The sequence below is a fragment of the Anomalospiza imberbis genome, chromosome 8 (genome assembly GCF_031753505.1).
Source record: "Anomalospiza imberbis isolate Cuckoo-Finch-1a 21T00152 chromosome 8, ASM3175350v1, whole genome shotgun sequence".
Classification (NCBI taxonomy): domain Eukaryota; kingdom Metazoa; phylum Chordata; class Aves; order Passeriformes; family Viduidae; genus Anomalospiza; species Anomalospiza imberbis.
Window position 1 is genome coordinate 21,026,866 of NC_089688.1, and position 23,705 is coordinate 21,050,570.

At 36.4% G+C, this 23,705-nt stretch overlaps 1 protein-coding gene across 2 annotated transcripts in view; it reads right to left on the minus strand.

Moving 5' to 3' along the window:
• The window catches only part of LOC137478144 (adhesion G protein-coupled receptor A3-like), a 255,839-nt gene that overhangs the window by 159,852 nt on the left and 72,282 nt on the right, over positions 1 to 23,705 (minus strand). For both annotated transcript variants that reach the window (XM_068197751.1, XM_068197752.1), the window contains exon 3: positions 1,929 to 2,000. In XM_068197751.1, coding sequence (XP_068053852.1) covers positions 1,929 to 2,000 — 72 coding nt within the window. The remainder of the gene's footprint in view (positions 1 to 1,928; positions 2,001 to 23,705) is intronic.

The following is a 23,705-nucleotide window of genomic DNA, read 5'->3' on the forward strand; positions in this document are numbered from 1 at the left end:
GCCATAATTTTAGTGATTCATAAATTTTCAATTTCCATTAATTTTTGTATGTACCTTTTTGAGTAAACTCTAGAAAAAATTCAGTTTGTCATTCAAATACAAATTACAACAGTTCTCCAAATCATTCACAGAAAACATTCTGACAGCCTGTGGTTTGTCTGTCTGACTTGCCATAGGCATTTCTCTTGCAGTTGCCCACATTACATCAGCTTCTGTTTTTCTCAGAATCGTTTATATTTTACTCAGGAAATAAAAAGACATGAATGTACAGTCCTAAAGTAATTACTGTATTCAGTATGCAACAGGAGTTTACACTATTTATTCCTTTTTCTCTACTATCTCCTTCCCAACAGTTGCACACCGAAGGAGGGAAGATATTCTCTTGTTTACCATGGAAATAGACAGATTTGTATCAAATGTGGTAGTCCAGCAATTAAACAACTCTCTGTCTCTAGATTGTTCCCAGTGTTACTTGTTCATATCAGCAATGGGGTTTTTTGAGATTTGGCATGACAAAACAACATTGCCAATTCTACTGTGCTGAAGAGTCTTTTCGTCCCTCTTGTCCAATGCCTGATGAATTCCTCTCCCTTTATTCCTTTCTCCTGGCTGACCTAAGGGCTCCACCTGTGCAGTCTGTGGATGTGCAGCCCATGACTTGCACAGGTTTCCTGGTTTTCCCACAAGAGGTCAGGGTTGTGTTACTAGAGTACGCGGCCAAAGCAACAATTAGCGCTCATTTTTATTGTTGTATTCTACTGTTACCCTGTACACAGAGCCAGCAAGAAAACTTCAAACCTAATGCTCTTATTTGTGTTAAAAACATATATGCTACTGTGATTTTATCATTATTATGCAACTGGCTCTCTCCCCAAACACACTAAAAATGGGAGGCTGGTATTAAAAACAGCTACAGCATGATCAGAGAGAGAAACCTTCTGCAGTGCTCCCAGAACACAGCAGTTCGAGACTACCACACAGCAGAAAAGAAGAGGATTTGTAAAACTCTTTCTCTGTGGATTTGCAATCCTTCTCCTTCTCTTCTAAATCTTCCCATCCCACTAAAATAATCCCGGTTTTCTCAAAAAACAACATACATGATGGCTAGGAAAATGCCTGGTATGTGCTGATGGCCTAGTTAGCCTGTGCATGGACATTTGGAAGCTGTCACTTGGAAAATTATAATTAAAAAAGTGTTCTCTCACTTTCCCTTAGGCTGAGTACAACTAAGGAGTGTCTGTAGTCCTTGTTAATTAAAAGAAAAATGCCCAGCTGTAGAATCCTACTAACTTAGATATTCTTATCCTCTAAAATGTAGTTTAAAATTCAGCCAGTGCTTCCAAAAGTACTATGAGAACCTTTTCCAAGACAGACTTGCAAGAATGATGGTCAGGGAATATACTGTGTAAGATCTTGTTTCCTTAGAAAACCATGATGAAAATAAAAAATATCAAGCAAAGTCGAGGTTGATGGCATGGAAAATGGTAGACAAACTCTACAGTATGACAAAGTTTCCTTTCTAATAACATATTTGATAGGGCTGATTTATGATAAAAGTAAAAAAAAAAAAATTAGTGTAGCACAAACCATTGTTCACACACATCTGAACTGTTTAGTGTTATTTCTGATTAATGTCTATAGTGATATATCATCTGCTTAGTCATTAATTAGGCATGTTTTTTACCTTTGTAGGTGCATTTGTTAGGACACTTACTGGAGAAAAGGTAAAAAAGGAAAGGAAATGGAAGAAAGAAGGGAAAGAAGGAAAAAAAGGCATGCTAAATGTAAAAAGCAGAGTGTGTGATTTTCTATTTTACAGCCAGTGCCCTTATTTGATTATTGCTTGGTGGCATACTTGAGTTGCCTAAGGATAGAAATGTCGATACAAACACAATTTTCAGAATAATTCAAATGGAATTAATACTTACAGGCGCTTCAGCTCTGAAAGCCCATAGAAGGCCCCTGGCTCAATTGTGCTGATCAAATTATTCTTCAGATCTCTAGAGAGACATAATAGGAGGAGCAGTTAATTATCATGTTACCTACTTTACCACTGTTACATATGTGGAGTGTGAAATGCAATGCAATTCTAACCTTTATCTGTCTTAGCTAAAACTAAGAGTTTAACTAGTAGCATCAAAAACAGTACATCATCTGCAGTTTATAAAAACATAATTTTCCAAGTAAGATGGTTAAGATTAGATGTTTAAAAAATCTGTTTGTTTTAATTCTTCTTTTCCTATTTATACTTTTCAAAACAAGCTTACCAGCCATTCTTGCCCCAGGAAAAATGTTTTCATCAATGAGTGAATGAAATAATTAGTCAGCAAAGCAGGAGCCTTTTAGCTTGCTTATTCATTGTACTGTGCACTTTACACTTAATAAATTTCTCATTTCCACCTAGTGTAGGCAAAGCAGTTGGCATGTGAGACAAACAGACAGGTCAGGTTTCTGTTCTGAAATACAGGCAGTTTCTCCTATTTTAAAGGTTGGTGCTTCATTTGCACTTGCTGACAACCCAGAGGATTGGCTGTTTTACAGATAAAGAATATTTCACTTGCATTAGTAATCTCATCTGCTCTTGACACAGAGCTTGGGGCCACGACACTGCTCTCAGCTCAGTCCCCACAGAGATTTACTACTGAAATGTCTCAAAGACTTTTGTGATGTGAACCCTGAGGAAGTGCCTTCAGTGCAACTAGATAAGCAGGCCTAGGAGACAAATGCTGTAAATTCTTGTAGGCTATGTTCATCTTCTGATAATTTGCAATTCATAGGGAGCAACTGGTGCTCACTAACTTCAGTGCTGTTTCTCAGGCTGGACACTTCCAGAAATTACAGCATATATACAGCTTGACTCTGCCAAAGCATGGATGGAGCAACAGCCACAAGAATAATCTTATCTATGACTTTTTATTTTACTGCAGATAAAATGTACACTAGCTGAAATCTTGAGTCATCTACCTCTGCTTGGCCTGAATAGAGTAAGATTTCATCCCAAATGCTTATTTCACAGAAGGATATATTTTATTTTCAAAGTCAAAATCAAGTATTTCTGCACTTTTCTAGTAATTTTTGCACATCTCTTGAATACAGTTCCAAAAACGTGTGTCTCACACCCATTCCATTATAGCAACGATGTCAATGAGTGATTTGTCCCGAACTGAGATCTGAGTTGGACTCTTTAAGTGTCAAGTTCAGCTTTCAGCCTGCAACACTGACAGTCTTTAAGAAGTCTTTGAGAATTGGAAGAAGCTTTAGGGAGTTTTTTTAATGTCTTGTGGTCAAACATTTTCATCTTAGTTCCCTGGTATCAGCAGCAGCTACTAGATTTATCTTTCTTTGTCTTCATTTGCTCAAGAAGTTCTGACCATTTCTTTAACTGTGAGTTTTCCACACCTTATAATAAATAAAACTATTTAAAGAAACGTTCTGCACCTTATTCTCCAGAGTCAGCTTGCAAGGACAAGTTTTTTGTTTGGCAAAAATTAATCTACACAAGTGTTTATTCCTGTGATGATTTAGGGTTTTTGCTCTGTGAGTGAGTCACAGCCTCATTTTTTTTAACATTCAAGTGTTCAATACTAAACATTTGTGACTACTCCTTTTGCTTGTACAGTATGTTAAATATGTAACTACTCAGGTCAAAGAAGTTATTTAACTTGCAGAAATAAATCCATATAAAAAGACTGGAAGAATATAATTTTCATCATGGAACAGCTGTATTCTTATAAATCATAACAGAAAGCAAAAACCTGTCTCAAGCTTTACACTGAAGTGTTTACTCACTTGTAAACAACCTAAGAGGCTTAGTACATATGCAAATATGTGCATTTTAGGCAGGAGAAACTGCCAGTTTTAATAATTAATCTTTATATCAATTATATACATTCTGTGTTAACTGCCAACTCATCTAAATGTTCTACAAGTTGCAATCAGGCAAAGTGATAAGTTCTTGTAGCCAAGAGTAGTAACAGCTCAGAACAAATATAAAATAGTCAGGGTAAGTGGCAAGCTGTTGACAAGTGAGTTTTAATGACAGTCAAAATAACCTAGCAGACAAAAAGCCTTCCATTTACTGAAATCTTCTATGCTCTAGTTTATGGAAACTCTGCCCTGTTTCCCCAGAACTTGTAACCACATAGGAAAAACCAGCATAATCTTCAACTATCACCTACAGGAAGAAAAAAGGTAATTTAATGTTAGTAGAAGGTGGACCATTACATGGAAAAGTGTCCATCACTTACACTGTCATAAACAAGACATCTAGTCTCCTTATTTTGGAAATTACACTTAAAATAGGTAGGTCATTTTTGTAAGGATATTCTCAGAAAATTGTAGATGATTATACTGCCCACAATTCTGGCACTTTCTTAGAAATTAGTATTATTGCATAATGTTTCCATTTAATACTGGCCTAACAAAATAGGTGTTTCCTTCCTTGTGATCCTTGAACACTTTTCATGTGATTAAATTTAATAAATAAAATTATCACAACTGTTAAACGCTTAAAATTTGTACTTCTGCATTAGGAGATCCCATTTGCTTCCCACCCACTTGTAGTTTTTAGTAAATTACTATAATTAAAATACTAAATTAGCTTCTCCCATTTTCTGATTTAGGAAGAAGTTTGTCATATTGAAGCCTTATAGTAATTAGAATTAACTTGCACTGAGCTAAATAAAGAACCCAGAGTAAATTTGGTTGCATGTTTACATTTTTCCCCAAGAGCTACTGCTGAGGTTTGGCAAAAGGTCATGATCCAAGACAAGCCAAAGAGCAGCCCAGGCTGGACCACACACGTGCACCTATACCAGACAAGTGATTTTATCATCAACCAAAAGCAAGAGAGAAGGGAAGGAACCCCAGTATCGTAATATTGAATGACCACAGTGTGACCCGGTTAAGTCCAAAAAGAAAGCATTTTCTAACTAACAGTTAAGATTTTCCATCATTTCTGATGCTGCATTCTAACTTTAAAGTATCTATTCTGAATCTGAATGACGTGTCATTAGTGGTGTGGGAGTACAGACCTGAAAATACATCAAAACCAAGTGTCCATGTACAAGTACAGATAGAGGGAAGCTACAGGAAGTTAGCTATAGTCATGAAAACTGCAGCACTTATATCCAGGCATCAGAGCTGCACAAAATCAAAACGGAACAATATTTATTTAACTGTATTTCCCTTAATATCATTAGAGTTGCTAGATAAACTTTCTGCAGGGTACTCTGATCTTAACTTGATCTAAATAGGTAGAAGAACAATATAGAACAGACTGTGTTATCATTAAACACAATCTCAAATGGTTACAGAGGAGACTTTCCTTTTCACCTGCAAGTCTGAACTTACATAAATTACATACAACAACCATTAAGCACTGTCTTCTTATTTGTAGGTATTTGCAAATAATAGGCCCACAGGTAAATACAATCAAGGATCCCTTTACTAAGAACCACAAGATGCTGGAAGTTTATCAACTTCCACATTAAGCTTTCAACTGACTTTTACTTTCTTAAGAGAAACCTTAAGAAAAATAGCTGACTTGATGCGGGGGAATTTGTGTTTGAAGTATTCACTTCCTGATGGCTTAGCTGAGAGGTAAATGAATCAAGAGGAACAGGCTACTGAGGGAACATTTAGTAACTACTCCAGACCTCTCAGCTATCAGACATCTTCTGTGGCCAAATCCCCGATTATCTGAATGTATTCCTGAGATTCTTGATGCTTCGAGGCCACTGTGTGCACTTACACACTATAGAACATAGTGGGCAAAAGTTCACTGAAGTATAGACAGTCCATTAACAAAGGAATCACTTTATCTTAAACTATATTCTGATGTTTTGTACCAACATCTTTGCCTTCAGACATTGCATAGTCTTTCTCCAACTTACAATATAAGTACTGTAGATATTTTGAATACATATTCATAACAAAAATATTCAGCTAATTCCAGTACTTTGTTCAAATTCCTGACATCAATACATCTTTCATAAAAAATTATAGGTTGTACCAAGAGGACATCTGTGTTTAGAAAGCTGTCATTATGGTGCTGCAAACTTTCCAAAAAAGCTCTGAGAAGAGCAATCAGTTGTTGAGCAGATGCCAAATACCAATGAAATATGACTGACTTTTTACATTTTGCATATTACTATGAAACAACAAGAACAGACAAAAAACAAAATAAGGTCACATCTTCCACTTCTTTCTCATGTGAAATATTACAGCTAAACTGAATGTCACCTTTGCCCAAGAAATTAATGCAGACTTGAGATCTTTGAAGAAAAGATTATGATCACTGCAGTAGGAAAGAGGCATAACCAGTGATGGAAAACAAGAGTTATCACCTATTCTGCCATCATGACAGCAACAGTCAGGGCTGGCACTCCTGAATACAAGAAACAAGAATTAAGTTGATATTGGCAAAATGTGTTTTGAAGACATTTCAAAAGTACCTATCTTTACAGGAGCCAGTAACTTGCTGTATTTTGGTGGTAGAGATATAATCAAAACTTATTTTCATCTTCATTGTTGGTAAATGCATTGTTGAAAAAACATACCTCATTAAACAGGCAGGTTAAGTAATAGCAATTACCTGTACTATCATCAGTAACTAAATTAACTAAGGTGCTCCCATGGAACTCCAGAGCTCATTTGTTGTCTTTAAATTTTTTTTTTTTTTAATTATGAGAATGGATATTTAACCTACTTTCCAGAATCAGAAAAGATATGGTTACATCCCAGTTAAGTTCCAAGAGATAAAGACAAAACCCTTTTCAGTTAGAAACATCAGATAATAAACGTAAACATGCACACAAATATGGACAATAATTGTCCAATAATGGTCTGCCTTTCCAGACACAGAGGCTATAGATCTTTTGTTTGCTTAGCATGCTGATGATGCATTTTCCTTTAATTTTCCCTTTTTAATCCAAGCCATTACTGACTGGATTCCCTAAAACAATAGACCCTAAAGACTAGACAAAAATATGACTGCTGTCCACTCAAGGTGCTAATGAATGATCAGAGGTTTCAGATCCATCACTTGATGGCAACTATGACATGCAGAACAACAGAAAGGTCATCACACTTTGGTTTTTAATTTAAGGCTGATGACTCATTCACATCAAATGTGCTGTGGTAATTTGGCAGTTATTCATTATTTAGGAACATGCCTAAAAGTGTAAAACAAAGTACTAAGAATGGCAGCTGAAACAAAACAGAGAGAGGCTTTATGGTAGTTTGCTTGCTCAAAGAATCCCATAGAATGTTATAAATTATTTCATTTTCAAAGTAATAGTCATAGAGCAAGAATGTAAGACTCAGGATATTTGAACTGAAGAACCAGCATGCCAAGTAAGAAAAAAACGCTAAAAAGCTGGGTAAAACAAGATAAAAAAGATAGACTTGCAGTACAAATTTTTTGATACATTTTTATAAATGTATATGATAGAAAATAACATTTTAAAATATTAATTAATGCAGTTTCATTCTAAATATAGCATTGACCAACCAGAATATAGGTGCAAAGATGTTTGGCATCTGCCTCTACTTTCAGCATTTTGTTATTGATAGCTCAAATTTAAATGCATTTTCAAATAAAGAAAAATCATCTACACTTTCCGAATTCTTCTACTTTGACGTGTTTTTAAGAAATAAAAATTCAGAATTCCAAACATCTGCAACTGTTCCTATTGGTTTTCTTTTTTATGCCACAAACCCAGACACATCACATTAGGCACAGAAGCAGATGCTTGGCACTTGTAACCTGGGGACTGAAGACAGAGTGGCTGTGCCACCCAGCTCCCAAGGAGGGGTCACTTGGAGCCATTGTATGGGGCTAAACCAAGACTGAAAGGTCAGAAGAAATAAATGCTGAGAGCTGATAAAGTGGGTTTCAGTGTGCACATCTCTGCAGTGCCAGCAGAAAATGCCTCCCTGCTGGCAACAAGGCCTTGGTGCACAGTGACAGATCTGGCATTATGCTGATTACAATGGCAGAGCTTGTGTCTGCCCATAACTATGGAGAGACACATGAGGAACACAGAAACCTTTGGCAGCTGCAAAGAGCTAGAGGCTTCCTTAAATTCTGCACCTACTGGGACTTCTCTGTGTATTCCTGCCTAGAAGGCAGTTCAGCATGCCTTACATTTCTTGACTTCTGCCCCACGCCTCTTGCAAAAAAGCTAATCGTTGGGGGAAGAAAGAAAAAAAATAAATGAGTTCAGAGATTAATTCCAGCCTGTGAGAAAACTGTAAAGAAAATTAAAAAGTCAGGGGAAAAGTATCCTCAACCATTTTTTTTAAATGAAACACACAGATCAAATAAGATATAAAACAGACACATAGAAAGTGGGTAAAACACACTTCCTACTGAGAAAGGTTTCAGCTCCAGTTGTAGGAGTTGTTATTACACATTCTAAGACTGCATTGCTTTGGCTGTTACAGATGTCCAGCACTGTATATTCAACATTCCTAGGTCAAATTTCAAACTCTGGAATTATAGAACAAAAACAACATGAAATACTGGAAATTTATCCAGAATTTTCAAAAGTGTATCTGAATTAATCTTCCACAATAAAATATGGAGATTTTCATTTTTATACCAAATTATCAGAGGTATCAGTGTAATGAAAATGGGTTTTTTTAGATATGAGAACCTTAAAATATACATCCATCGTATCATTGAGTTTTGGGTGAGGCTTTTTTAAGGAAATATTTGATTTTTTTCTTTTATTGTATCAAGATTGACTTGGAAAACCACAAGTGATTCATTACTGAATTTCAATTTGAGATTTCATGACTCAAACCATCCAAAGAAAAGAGGAATGAATTTTAGCCTGAGGTGTAAAGGAAAGATCAGTACCTGCAGATGGCACACAGATTAATCTAGGAGTACTTTTGAGCCAAAACTAAGATAGTTTATTACTCAGTGTAGATCAAGAAAATAGGAATCATCTTTCCTACAACATTTATTTCACTGTACTGTTTTCATAATAGAGAAGTAGAACATTTATAAACCCAAGGTGAATCAATCAAAAAATGTTAAGGAGCAACTCCATCTTTCTTCCTACTTACTTTTGCTACAGAGTTTTATTAAAAAAGTAAGAATCCTAATTAACAATATCACAAAGAACATGGACGCTGACATAGATAGGTCCAGGGACCTGCAGTGATTATTCAGCTCATGATGGGAGATGGATGAGGGAACACTGCAGTAATCTCCACCCTTCTCCAGGAACCATCACAGCCAAAGCTGTTCCTCCTATTTACCTGGGAATATGGCAACACCCAGATACATTCCAGCATCATATAGAGAAGGAAGCCCTTTCCAGAATAGGAGGGGGAAACAAATATAGAAACCATCAGAAAACTTCATTTGGTCAGTGTTAGAGGCAACATTAATTGCACGGAAATCCTGTCAATTTAAACTGCCAGTAAGTAGTTTAAGGATAACACGGAAGAATTGCCTATAAGCAGTTTAGCTCAGAGGAATTAAATCTTGCTGGAAGACTGGTCTGAGAATCCTTCCCCAGAAGGTCCTGTCTTTGGTAATAAACTGGGTCTTTGGTAATAACATAGACAAATTTTAGTTTTCAAAAACCAACCACATGTGCTAATGAGAAGGCATGCAGAATTGTCTTCTACAGAAATGAGGGTTAATGTGAGCCCTCTGTAGAACCTCCTTGAGTATTTTCAGTGTACAGTTTAAAAATTTGCACTTTCCTAGAGGTAAATGTCAGAAATTTTAAAATACTTTTTGCTAAGATTTCCTGTAAAATACAGATAAGCAAACTACAAGGCTGAAAAATAAGACCAGAGGTTCTATGTGAATGTATAATTTCTACCCATTCTTTAAACTCATTGCCATATACTTTATATTCTATATAATGTGTATGTTGAGATTTTCAAGTAAAAATTATTTTAAAGAAACTGAAAAATCTTATTTCTTCTATCTCAGAACTGCCAGTATTAATTTCAAGCCAAAATATATTCTATTATAAATAATATTAAGTTGGTATATACTTAATAACCTGTCTGTGTTGGTCCCTCTTAATATGCTCTTCTTCAATGATTTTTATGCCTTGTTTCATCACTAGTGTTTTAGGCAAAATCATAGGGTTTTAAAATAAATTTTCTTTTGCTTATATAAAAGTTTCAGTTATTCAGCCTTAGGATATGCAAAGTCATTGAAAAACCAAACAAAGATCAACACAGACATAATAACACACAATAGTAGCTGGGGCCACAGGAACACCCACAGGTCTTCACAGCCTGAAAGAATACCAAAAAAATGGAGGAAACAGGAAAGGAAACACAAAAAAAAAGGATGCAGGGAAAGATGTTATTGTTGGAAAAATGTTATTGTTGGAGATCATTATTGCTGAAAGCTGTTTTGTTCAGTTAGGCATCCCTTCCTTATCAATCCTTCTCACCACACAGAGCAACAGAACTTTTCCCAGCTTATTTACTCATAACTTATTTCATGGCATCTCTTCTACTTTCATCAGATTGCCTCTCCCTCAGGCCCTCTGAATTAGTGCTTTATTTCCACAGGTTTCCTGGGTCAGGCCTGGGATCCAGCCATTCCCGCCCACAAATAAATCAGTTTACTCATCAAACCCTCCTCCAGGCATGCGGGGCACACAAAAGCTGGTGGTCAGGTATGAACAGCACTGTTAACATCTCCCAGGGCTGTTGGAGCTCTGGGAGAGCTACATTACTGAGCAAGAATCTGGTGGAAGAAAAGGGACTTTGTGGCGGCTACTTAAGACGTGTATTTATAAATCTGCACTTGCTACATCTTCTCAAAGGATGACAGCATCTGACACAAATCATGTGTTATCTTAATGACATCACTATATAAATTTTCAGATGGATATATCATTGTGGTGGGCTGACCTTGGCTGACTGCACATCAGACTAAGAGAACTATTTGTGGTCCTAACAGGAAACAGAAGCCGAGATATTCATAAATTCAATTAAGTGACGTGCTGAAATACAACTAAACTGTTACATAAATTTCAAAAAAATGCCAGGAAAAAGAAATTTTGTTCATGATTTAGACAGCCCTATAAACTAACTTTACAAGTGAGTTTATTTTATAGTCCTGTCACTTATCACAATATTTAATTTTTATATAGAACATATTTTATATTTTCCCTAATATACAATGCCCTGATAAAACTCTTAATGTTTGTGCTACGGCAAGAACAATTTTGGTGTCTAATCAAGTGTTTTGTAAAGTAAAAATTTATACTGCAGGAAAACTCTGACTCAACAACAAGAGTTCAACCAAAACCCAACGAAACATTGCCAAGTAGTCTTACATACCTACATTTTAAGAGGTATATAAAAATAATCCCTTGGAATCACAACTCTTGCATCAAATAAATGTATCCAAACCAGCAGACTATTAGACTGGTCTGGGTCAGGAATGCAGCTACAGCTGACCCTGAGGAACTGGCATTTTATTTAATTGTACAAGTGCTTTGCAGTAACAACACGAAAGATTCTTTTAATTCTAAATTGACACCAAAAGTGATCTGCAAATTATAACCTTTCATTCCAGCCTGCAGTCGTCTAGCACAACTTTCTTTCATTCTGTTTCTAATCAATTCTCTCACTTTTAACCACTAGTAATTTGCCCTGTATTTCATTCCCTTTGCTTACATTCCTATCCTCTCAATTTTAAGAAGAAATTCCTGGCTTTTGTCATGTTCTCACTGTTTTCTGTTCATGCAACAACTGTAATAGTTTTGAAGATGTATTTCCACTAAACAATTTCCTTGGGATTACATTTAACAAAAATACGTGTCTTATATTCGTTCCTCCCATTTTGAAACATTTAAATCTTTTACACCTGAAAGGAAAAACACCATTTTTTGCCCTTTTAAAAGGTGATGGATCCAGTGCCTACTCATAAAACACTTCACAGCATTAGACTGGGATCTGTCTAATGTTTTTAGACAAAAATAAAAATATTTAATTTATAAATATTTTTTAGACAAAAATAAATATTTTAGACAAAAATAAAAATAATTAATATTTTTGTCCAGTAAAATGAATTACTGAATTATGATTTATGATCATCACTTGAAAACTTCATTCTTACTAAAAATGTAATTATATTAATTCTCCTATAGTCTTCTTATGAAACTTTTAGATACTAGGACAATTAATGTGATATATAAAGATATATATTATTATTAAAGTCATAATATTTTAAATCATGTCTATAAAGGCAAAAATATCTTGATTATATGACACAAACGGAGCACAAAGATAATGACCATTGTACCAGCAAAATACAATAGCATAGAGAATGCCTCAAAGTATTTGAATTACATAATAGCTACAATTTTAATAGTTTTCTATAATAATAACAGTAGTAGTAGTAGTCATAGTAGCAATAAATATGTGAGTAATAATTAATGATCAAGTTAAATTAGATCTTGTATTTAAAATATCTTCTGCATCTCTTAATGAAGGAAACTTGCACAGATGAGGCTTCACTAGTCTTTCATAAACTAGGCTTTATATTACTAATCATCAGTAGGGTTACACTTTTCTTATTCCTCCAAAGACTCCTATAGGATGGCCAACAGAACAACATCCACCAATGGAAAAATTACAAAGCACTACAGCTTTTATTACTCTCTATTGTTTTAATAATAGAAACTATGTTCTTTTATTTGAAACAGTATTAACTGCTCAGTATGCAGTTTGGCTTGTAGTACATAAGCCTCTCAACTGATCTTCTACAAAAGTAACTCTCCTCATGGCTATTTTACTTCAAGAAAAATAAACTTGACCCTGGACCCTGCCATGTCTCCTTCTTATTCAAAACCACTAAAATATTTCTGTCTTTAGGAGACATTTATTAACTGGGAAACAATGCTGTTTCAAAGTGACATTTCCTTTCTACGTTGTCATTTCTTTCAAGTAATCTCAAACCTCTTCAGCTGAACACTAGCTCTGTGATGCTGATTTCAATTCTAGGTAATTGTGAATTAAAGTTCTCTCTAACTATTTGTACACTAGCAGAATCCAACTGTTTTATTAAAAGATGACCTCAAATCTCCCTAAGAGATGGCCTGATGTAAAACCAGTTACTGGGGAACAGGTAACACCAACTTTTCTATTTTGAATTTAATTTCTATTTTGAGAGCAAATTCCTGATAATTATTGCTATAACTCACCTCAACAGATTAGCAACAGTTGGCATAGAGCTCCATAAATAATGCACATGTTATATAGAGATTCTTCCTTTTCTAGTTTATTTTCATTTAGCCAATATTGAGACATAAAATTGTTAAATTCATACAAGCAGTATCAGTAAAGAATGCTGGGGCACTGCCAATCAAGCAATGTAAAGCATTCACAAACTGGCACACAAACATTGCTGAAACAAAAAGCAGGGCTGGATGATCTCTTCTTCAAATCAATTGCCCTGAATGGCAGAAATAATTTTCAACACTTTCAAGTACTCACAGCATATCAAACTCAGAAACTATTTAATGCTTAGCAGGGCCATGACAATATACACCGGTCACCCGGAGCACGGCAGGGAAAGTCTTGGCCTGAGTCCAAAAAAGCACTTAGACAACTAAAGTAAAACTTGAGTGGAGCATTGGTTCTGAGTCCCAGAGTGCAATTCACAGCCCCCACTTCACCTCCTACGTGTCCGAATGGCGGCAGCTACTTCAGCCTCCCCTTTTCAACTCCCCACATTTCAGAAAGGGTGCTGGGCATGCCCAACACTTCAGAGCTTGGTGACACACAAGAGCCCTTTTGGGATTTGCAGGCAAGACCTGCAGACACCATGGCTCTCTGCAGGGCCAAGCAGGCTAAGAGGATGCCACCAGCAAAGCCACGAAAGCAAAGCACAGCCTGGCATCCAAGGGAACGGCGAAATATTGCCATGCATCATTCCTACAAGAAGCAATTACAGCTGGAGAAATGGAAGACACTGTTTTGGTACCATCCTTGCCCAGAAGGGATGGATAACTACATTTGAAATACACAGGAGCTAAAGAAACTGGCTAGGATCTCTGTTCCCTAAACCAGTATTTTTATATGTTATCAAACAATTGTTTACAGCAAAATCCATTATCTCCTTGTTGAAGAAATACCCTTGGCATTTGTCGGCTTCTGTTCTTTTCTTTCTGGCCCAATAAATCTTGAACACTTGAACACATATTGGCACAGCTTCACTTCAACAAGATCTACATCCTGGTTAAGGCCTTTTCCACAGAGGCAAGTGAATGTGTGATGTGCTCTGGCTGAAGAGGCTGAACCTGAGTCCTTCTCTTCCAAAGTCGATACTCCAGCCAGCAGGCCAGTACAGAAAGCACAGTTACCTTCTTTTATGATCACATTTCAAATAAAATATGGAGTCAGTTATGCCTATAAAGAGGAATGGTTATAGTAGAAGTATTAGGTTGCAAATCCCAGTCCCAGGAAAAACAAAAATTGTCAGGCTTCAGCACTTCTGAAAGGCTCAATGCCTGTTCAGTCCCTCAGCCATGATGGCTAGTTTGGATTCTCTTCTTACAAACCTAATTCTCCCTGTTCACTGTATAAAGAGCTTAGGCCTCCAAAGAATAGCTGAGAAAGCCAAGTATGTGTTCCACCTATGACTGTGATGAGAAGCACCAAGTCTACTATATCTGGTTGCTGATGGGAGACTTAGCAACTTCCTCAGCTAGCAAGCTGCTAAATTTTCTGTTTAAGGACTGTATATATTATTTACTAACCATTTGGCTGGGTTTAGTTTGTTTTTAGCTGTTTTTAGATGGCTTTGAAATAGGCCAAGACAAGAATCAACTTTCTCTTCAATCTAGCAAGAAAACCCAAGCAAGACAGGAGTGGGAAAGCAGAGCAGAGAGCATAATTAATGTGACACTTGCTCTTTTCCAACGCAGAGTGCTAAGGTACATGCTTGGGATTGCAACTCCAATTTCTAAGTAATGGCACAGTGCAATACCCATAAGAAACACTGCAGGCAATACTTCTAAAACCAATTTATAATTTCATAAAGACAAGGAATATGAGGCTAAATATGATTTTGTGTTTCTTTTTCCATATTTAAAAGCATTTTTAAAAGGGTTAATTCTGAAGAACAGTGCTTTCCTCTGGAACAATATACACTATGCACATATTCCAATCTTATCCCTTTCCCTCTGCTGATAAGTGGTGGGAAAGGGCAACTCAGAAAAAATGTCATCCCATATCTGTCTCCCACTCAGCACACACTAACCCAGTTCTCAAAAATCTCATCAGTGTTCAGCTCATTAAATTCAACTGAAGGATGAGAACGAAGCTGCACCACTAACTGTGCACAGTTTGTGTTTACCAGCAAGAACACTGTATGCAGTGTTGCTTACAACGTACCCTGTAGTTAGGAAGCATTCTTGTTGGCAGCTTTGACAATTTATCTATTCATATCAAAGTGAAAGAGAGGCTGCTTTAAAACTGGTGCTCCTTGCCCTAATGGGAAAAGAAGAATATTAAAAACTATTACAGTGAAATCTCTGTTGCCATCAAAAGGTCGTTGATTCAACAGACAAACAACCTAGTGTTAATGATTTAACAAAACATTTTTCACACAGATTACATGCTCAGTCATCAATATATAGTATTTTTCACATCAAGAAACTAAAGATAATTTGTTTTTAAAATGTCAATTACAAAAAATGGTGTGAAAATCAAATACAATGCTGAAGTAATTATGCTCTTACCTAGACAATGTAATTAAAAACACAAAGAAAATAAATGTTGCCATTGTTTGGACACAGACTCATTAACAAGAGGACTGTCCTAAAAGGAAAACAGTCTTGCTGTGAAATTTTTTCAGCAGTCTTTTGATTTGAAAAGACAGTTTTTAAGGCAAGCACAGGCCCAAATTTCATCACTCACTTGTCTCTGTTTCGAGCACATTCAAGCACGAGGGAGAGAAGGTAAGAGGCTCATTTTGACTTTGTGAAAGTAACTACACCAACAAATTCCTGCCAAATAGTGTATGAAGTAAGATGAACATTACACAGTATTTCAATCATCCCAATCTCAAGAAAAATAGAACTCATACAATAATCAAAAGAGTAGAGAGCAGTTAAGACACTTTCACTTACTTTGAAAATAAGTTTTTCAGCTCAAGAAAAGTATATTAAAAAATCTTGATTTTGCAATTGTCAGCATACTAAAAAAAAGGCATATGCAGACATCTATTGCACAGAGGACCAAAAAATGAGAAGCTTATCTCCCTCACTAACCGCAAGCCTCAAAAAAACCATTCCCATGTATCCTGAAAATTTAAAAAAAGTAATTTTATAAATGTGTGTTAATAAAAAAAGCCTAAAATACAAGCTAAATATTATTTTAACATTATACACTCTCCTGATAACTTACAATATTTTATATTGTTTTCAAGAAATTTAAATGTACATTATTTATCAAAACATGAATAGTCAACAATTAAAGTGATAATGGAATTTTTATGCAGGCTTCAAAAATATTTTGCAGATAAAGTCAAAATCTACAAGGCAAAAATCCAGCAAAACCCATCATCATTAGACAAATTCAGCAGTTTTAGTTGCAGTAGTGTATGTATTTCTCCATAATTGATGATGACAACACACTTGTTTTTTATGCATGAAATAGAAAATTTATTGTGTATTTAACTATTCATTTTATTGCTTTTGGCTTGGTAAATGCTGCTACTAAAAATATGAGTGTTGGAAATGTTGACAGTTGACAGGTAAGGTTTTTTGACCTTGTTTTGAATGAAGGCTCCTCTTGGGTAGAGTTGAGCTAAATATACTCACTCTAACTTTGAGTCTATGCAATGTGTGGGTGACTGATCCAAAGTCACATTATATAGGTGGCATCAATTAAAATTCTTCTGTGACACAATACCTACAAGTGCAGAGAGCAAATGAGAATTAGGTAATTCAAAAAAGGAATTTTCATATACCAGTAGATTCTGAGAGACTATGTACTGAACTGTGCACCCATTTCAGTAGGGGATTTGAACTGTTTCATGGCAAGATATTAGAATTTAAACATTTGTATGGGTGATTAATTTGCCACTTTGTAATTTGATTGTATCTTCAATGTTGGAGTTTGTCAGAAGTTATAGCACTGCAATTCACCTAGAAATCTGGTCAACATTTAGAGTAAATTGTTAGTCTTGATTCACTAACAGGCTGGGGTAGTATAGTACATGTTAACAATCTAGAACCACAGGGTTGCAGAACCATTAGCCATGACCAAGTACTGCTACATTCCACTAAGCTGATAAAACTGGCCATTTACATGTTAAATAAAATACAGAAGTTGATATCCAAGGTTGCATCAAGTAGAACAAAAAGTATTTCTGTACTTCTGTATATTTTTGGTTAATGACTTGTTTCCAGGAACAACAACAACAACAAAAGAAAATACAGAAAACTCCAGAAGGCCCCAGACAAGGCTGGAGCTCTTTTGTGATATGCAAACACATTTTTTCCTATTCTGGATATATATGGAATGACAGGTCATGAGATCACCCATATGCAATCATTTGCAGGATCAGCCACAGATGTTACATTCCCTGCCCTAAAGAGATCAGACTAAAATTTATCCAAGTTTTGTCACTGACCTCTGAAAGACCAGAATGAAGTAAAAGAAATTCTTGTCTTACAACTATTTCAAACACAACAGAAATACAAAGTAGAAACAAAACTTAAAACATGATTTACATAAATGAAAGTGTCCCAGATTGCTCTGATGTTGTAGTTCATTTGAAGCTAATTCTATAAACTATAAGCATTTCTCTGGGCACAGTCTCTTCATGATACTAATTACACCAAAAACCTCCTTCCCAGCTAATCTGTTCATTCTGACTTAACTAATGTATATGTGACACCAGTGTTAAGGATCTGCACAAGATTTATAGGCTACCACAGTATGTACTCATGCCAGTAGAGTCTTAATTACTTTCAGAAAAATGGGAAATGTGATGACCATGTTTATTGTTATAACCTTTTTTCTTTTGAACTAATCAAACACAGCTTAAATAATTCACTGGGAAGACAAAATATTCATAAAAGCTCTACAGGACAGTAATTCCTAATGGAAACATCAGAAATATGCAGCTTTCTGAGTAGCAGAAAAAGGCTGTCCCATTGCTGAAAAAAACCCACCAAAACAACAACTTAACAACCCAAACCTGGCATAGGCCAACATTTCTGGTGCTTATAAATGTCCACTGTGTCACCCAGAAAACAGATAACTACTGTGAGGTGTATTAAGATCCTTAGTCCAGCTGCTCCATTTTTTTTTTTCTAAGCTTTAAAAACCATTTCAAAAAATACAAAGTATTTTTAATGGATTTCAATGGTCTCTTTCTTCTTTTACACAAAATCTCTCATAAGAAGGATGTTTTCTTAAAAACAATCTGCTATCCAGGTCCACCCTCCCAGGCATGTCCCTTGGAGCTGCTCCCAAACTATCCCCAAAGCACTAGCATTTCAGCAACTGGAACGACAACTTCTTTTTAATTGTTTGAGATCCTGCAGGCTTCTATCTGAGAACAAAGCATGCACATAAAGCACATTCTATGGCCACAATTCAAGTTCTTTTGAAAATAAATGATATATTGAAACAATGCTATGTTACATAAAGTGGTCTGACACTGGATGCTCAGCACTACACCAAAAACACAGCCAAGTTCAATTCCCACCCTTGCAACTGGACATACACAAAGCATAATAAAACTTACATAAAGCAGCTTTGCATTATGTGGAACCTAAAGCATTTGCTTGAAGTCTGAAGGGACTTTCCCATGAAGAAAAGATAAAGTTAATTTAGCGACAAACAACTAATGAAACCAACACAAAAGTCTACTTGATGGTTTGGCAGTGATACATTTTCATCTTACAAGAACACGGGACTATCTAATGAAGTACAAAAGCAATACATTTAAAGCTGACAGAAGGAAGTCCTCTAACACAATATGCAATTAACCTACAGTCTCATTACCAAAACGCATCACTGAGGTCAAAAACTTAGTAAGATTTACTAAAAGAACTGGGAATTATATACCTCATGAGGACATTCATATACACATCAGGCAGGGTTTCTGAAGACACGTTATAGGAAAAGAAAGGTTTTTGATGACTGATTATTCTTTTCTGAAGATTTGATAATTTTACTATATATCTGAGCTAAAATATTACTCAACAACATGGGTAACAGAGCCACTAACTTTAGCAGAATAGGATGCTCACCTCAGGTACTGGCAATGGGCAAAATACTGGAGAAATTGCATAGTTTGATTTACAGCACGATGACATAAATTCTTCTAATTAAACCAGTAAAAGCCACAGTGCAAATACTTTCAGAGCACTTTAAAGCAGCCTAACTACATGTAACTTTGTTACTAATTTAGAGAACTAAACTAAGCAAATTTAAGCATTCTGTAAATTAAGTTTGTGTATTTAGAAAGAGACAGCATTTTGCCACTCAGCCCTTCAACAACAGCCCTGAAGCACAACTCTTCCCTCTTTTGCTCATTCTTAGTTCTTATCAACTTATCAATTATTAATACTTTTTACATGTCAAATGGCTCACTTATGATGTAAACATGATGACAATTGATTTTGTAATTTAAAGCAAGGGTTTGGGCTGTTCTTTTTTTCTTTCCTTTCTTTTTTTTTTTTTCCTAAGAGTCAGCACTCATTTTCCAACCAATACAGAGAATATCACATTTATTAAATTAAGCCTTGGACTTTCAGAAGACTTCACGAAAGGATGTGTTTGTAATCTTCAGTGTTTATTTTACTATGAAACCAACACATTCAGCAATAAGTCAGATTTATTGTGAAAATAAACACATTAGGACCTTATAAATAGCTGTTAGAAAAGTTCCGTATGGTCTGCCAAAAGCCCCAAATGATTGGTTCATGAACTTTTCCTTCTAATGGCTTGAAAAAATTGTTTATTTTTGACTGGTTATGAATAGATGAGGATTATATTTCATCTACAGTCTCCATTAAAGTATCAGGATTTAGAAAACTTCCAAACTTTTCAGAAACTCTCATTAAAAAAAATAAACTGTTGACAGCAGATATATATAATGGAATGGCAAAGCAGAGTGTTATTTTAAAGCTGCATTTACACAATGAGTTTCTCAATTTACCTAATTATATCCCCCAAAAAGAAAAGAATAAATCATGGCTCAAAGATACTGCAAGATTTTACTGGTCTATCTAAATGCCTATAGCAATTGCTGCAGCATGAGTTAATGCAAACCGTCTACTCCAGCAAGAAGGCTCTTACACTGCCCTGTACCTGCAGCAAATCACCTTTAACAAGCACAGGAGCCTTTTGGTGAGAGACTGGACATACACTTACTTGTACATGATCCCTGCATCCTGATCCAGTGCCCTCCCAAATTAACTCCCTGGGAATTATAACACTTGCCCCAGTATCAAGGAGCCAGCATCAATTTCCAAGTTACTCAGATCTTTTCAGATCTCTCCAGCACACAGAGACTAAGATGCTGCCTTGTAAAACCTGGATGGAGAAGTATTCCTCTGAAATGCAGACATCTGTCTAAGTATGCAGAAAGATCGAGTCCTCATTCTCAAACCTTAAAAGAGTATCTGCAAAATTACTCACCAGTGCTTCTATGAGTATGAAACCAGATGTCACTGCTCTAATGAAAAGCATATCTGTGTGGACACTGTATTAGGGAATCTCTTCTCAGTAGTGATAACCAATATTGCAGTAACAGGAAGGGCCAGAAAGCATTTCAATTTCATGAAAACTGGAGGCTTGGTATTATTTTCTCATTCAACACTAATAAAAGAAATCCATTTCTTAGTGGTTTTGAAGGAAATAGGAGAGCGGCAGAGAGCCCAGCACACAGATACCTTGTGACAGGGAACGGCCATCATTGCACAATATGGATCAAACATTTGAATCTTGGCAAATGCCTTGGTCAGTTTTAATTCTCAAAACTGTTCTTTTTTGCAAGTATAAAATAAACACTACCTGGTTCAACAGAAAACACTGTCAAGTGCCTTAGTAAGTGTACAGCACTGAGCCCCAGAAAGCCCCTGAGTTCCAGCCACCCCTCCCACTGAAAGCATCACCAATGAATTAACACAAAAATTTTCAGCTTTGAACTAGAGAAAATACCCCTCCCCCTGTTTTTAAAACAAATGTAGGACTCTAAAGTCACCTGATATCCATCAGAAATTAGATGACATTCCAGCTGTGGAAAAAAACATGCAGCAGAATTCCTCTTAAGTGAGCAGAATTACCTCCTCCTAAGTAAAAATCTTTTTCTTTTCTATAGTTACTTTTACTTGCTACAGCAGATGTGCCACATTTTGTATTAGTTTCTGCTTGAATGAATAATGGAGACATGAGCACTTGTATAAACAGGGAAAAGTATTTAATGAACATATTGTACATACTAAAGAGGCTGCTTTCTGTTGGAAGCATATAGAATGCATTTTTCCAAGTGCATGAAAATCCCACATTATTGATGCATGAGTTTTCTATGAACTGGGCCAAGCATAGACTTTCAACTGCATTTAAAACACTGAACTAAATGTGAGAATTGGTCGTTTCCCCATTAAAAAAAAATTAAAATAGTTTAAAAAAAATATATAAAATTCCAACCCCTCACGGAAAACAGAAAATACTAAAGTGACAGTATTATTTTTACATAATTTTCTCATTAGATCATTTGTCTATATTTCTATTTTGAAAATTGTGCCTCCTGGTTCCAGATGAGTGTGCTCCTCTAGAACTGCAATTTGTTTCATTGTGTTCTCATTCCTTTTCACTCTCATGAGCAACAGTCACATTTGAAAAACCAAAAGAAAAAGACAGAGGAGTTGGAACCTCGTATTTACAGCATATTTATAGCATTTGGCATGCTGGACACAGTTTTCTGAAAGATATTATTAGATTTGCCAGCAAGAGTCCTCCTGCTTTTTCAGGACCTTGTGGGTTTGATCTACGAAGGCAAATGCTGAGGCTGTAAAAGCCTGGCTGCAGCCAGAGTCCCGAGCAAGCCCTTTGGCTCCCTACACATTAGAAGCACAGGAACTACGGGACCAGACTAAAACTCCATCCAGCCAAGAGTCCTGTAGCCAGCTGTGGCCAGCAGTGGAAACATAATAAATGCTTCTGAGGAACAGTGTGACACCTCCCTCATGTTCTCTCCCACGAGCTGGACGCACCACGGGTATTTCATCATCATGTAAAGCCTGGGAGGAGACAGCAGCGTGGCCTGACACGGGCATCCCACAAAGAGAACGCTGACACCGTGGAACAGAGCAGGCTGATGCAATGCCAGGCCGCTTTGGCTCTTGTCAGGCGCCCTGGGAGGTCAGAGGTGTGGCAGCAGCCGGAGTAGGTAGAAGCTACATTGCCCCACCAAAATGGTCATCAGCATTTCAGACCTCCCATAAACATGAATCTGCAGAAGGAGCTTCTCCAGCTCTCAGGTACCAGGTTCATAGATAAGGGAGACTTTAGCAGTTCTTCAAAGGCATGTTTTCCAACATGCTGGCAAGGGCTACCATAAACAGTGACCTAAGTTAGCAAATCAGACAGCAGTTGCTGACATATTTGGGTGACAATTGCTTCTGAATTTCAATCATAGTGAAAGTGAGGAAATATTCTAATTGGTTGGTACCCACAATCTGTACAAGACTCTTCAAAAGACTGCTTGTACAGACCACAAATACTTTGATTACTTAGAAAAAATGCCATTTACTATTATGACAATCTTCCTTTACACAGGAAAGGTACTTCCTCCATTTGTGGCCTTTAATGCGCAGCTTTTTCCAAAGGAAAGATGGAGACTGATGCACTCTCATTCTCATTTAGGAAACTGACACCTATTTCCGATATGTAAGATCTCCATTGTCACCAGCCTTCCAAATATCCTCCTGAGCCAGGTATTTGCTATCCTTCTCATTGACTTCCTAGATCCCTGACAGTGAAGATATTCACTCCAGAATTAAGCGACTCTTCATCAAATTAAAAATAAGTAAGTCACGCCTATATTTGTGATGTATTCAACAGCATTTCCTGACTTGCACAAACCAAAGCCCTAAGGTTATAAATTGCCTCTATTTTGCAAAAGAGTATCTCTAAAACCAGGAAAAAAGCCCAGAAATAATTGTTAATATTTAACTGCCTTTTTATATTGCAAAGTACATGACAAGCACATTTATCTTATAGCAGATTCATCAACTGGCTCAACAGCTCTGTATTTCATTAATATAAATCTGTATTTCAGAGAATGGTTTGGGTTGGAAGGGACCCTAAAGATTATCTCATTCCAAACACCCTGCCACAGGCAGGGACATCCATCACTAGACCAGGTTGCTCAAAGCCCCATCCAACCCAGCCTTGAAAGCTTTCAGGGATGGGGCATCCACAACTTCTCTGAGCAACCTGTGCCAGTGCCTCACTGGTACATAATGAAGAATTTCCTCCTTTTATATAACCTACCCTCTTTAAATTTAAAGTCATTTTCCTATGCTCTATCACTACATGCCCTTGTAAGAATTCCCTCTCCAGCTTTCTTGCATGCCCCTTTAGGTACTGGAAGATCCTCTAAGAGCTCTCCAGAGCCTTCTCTTTTACAGGCATTCATTTTAAGTCTTTAAAAGAAGTTATTAGAATTTTTAATT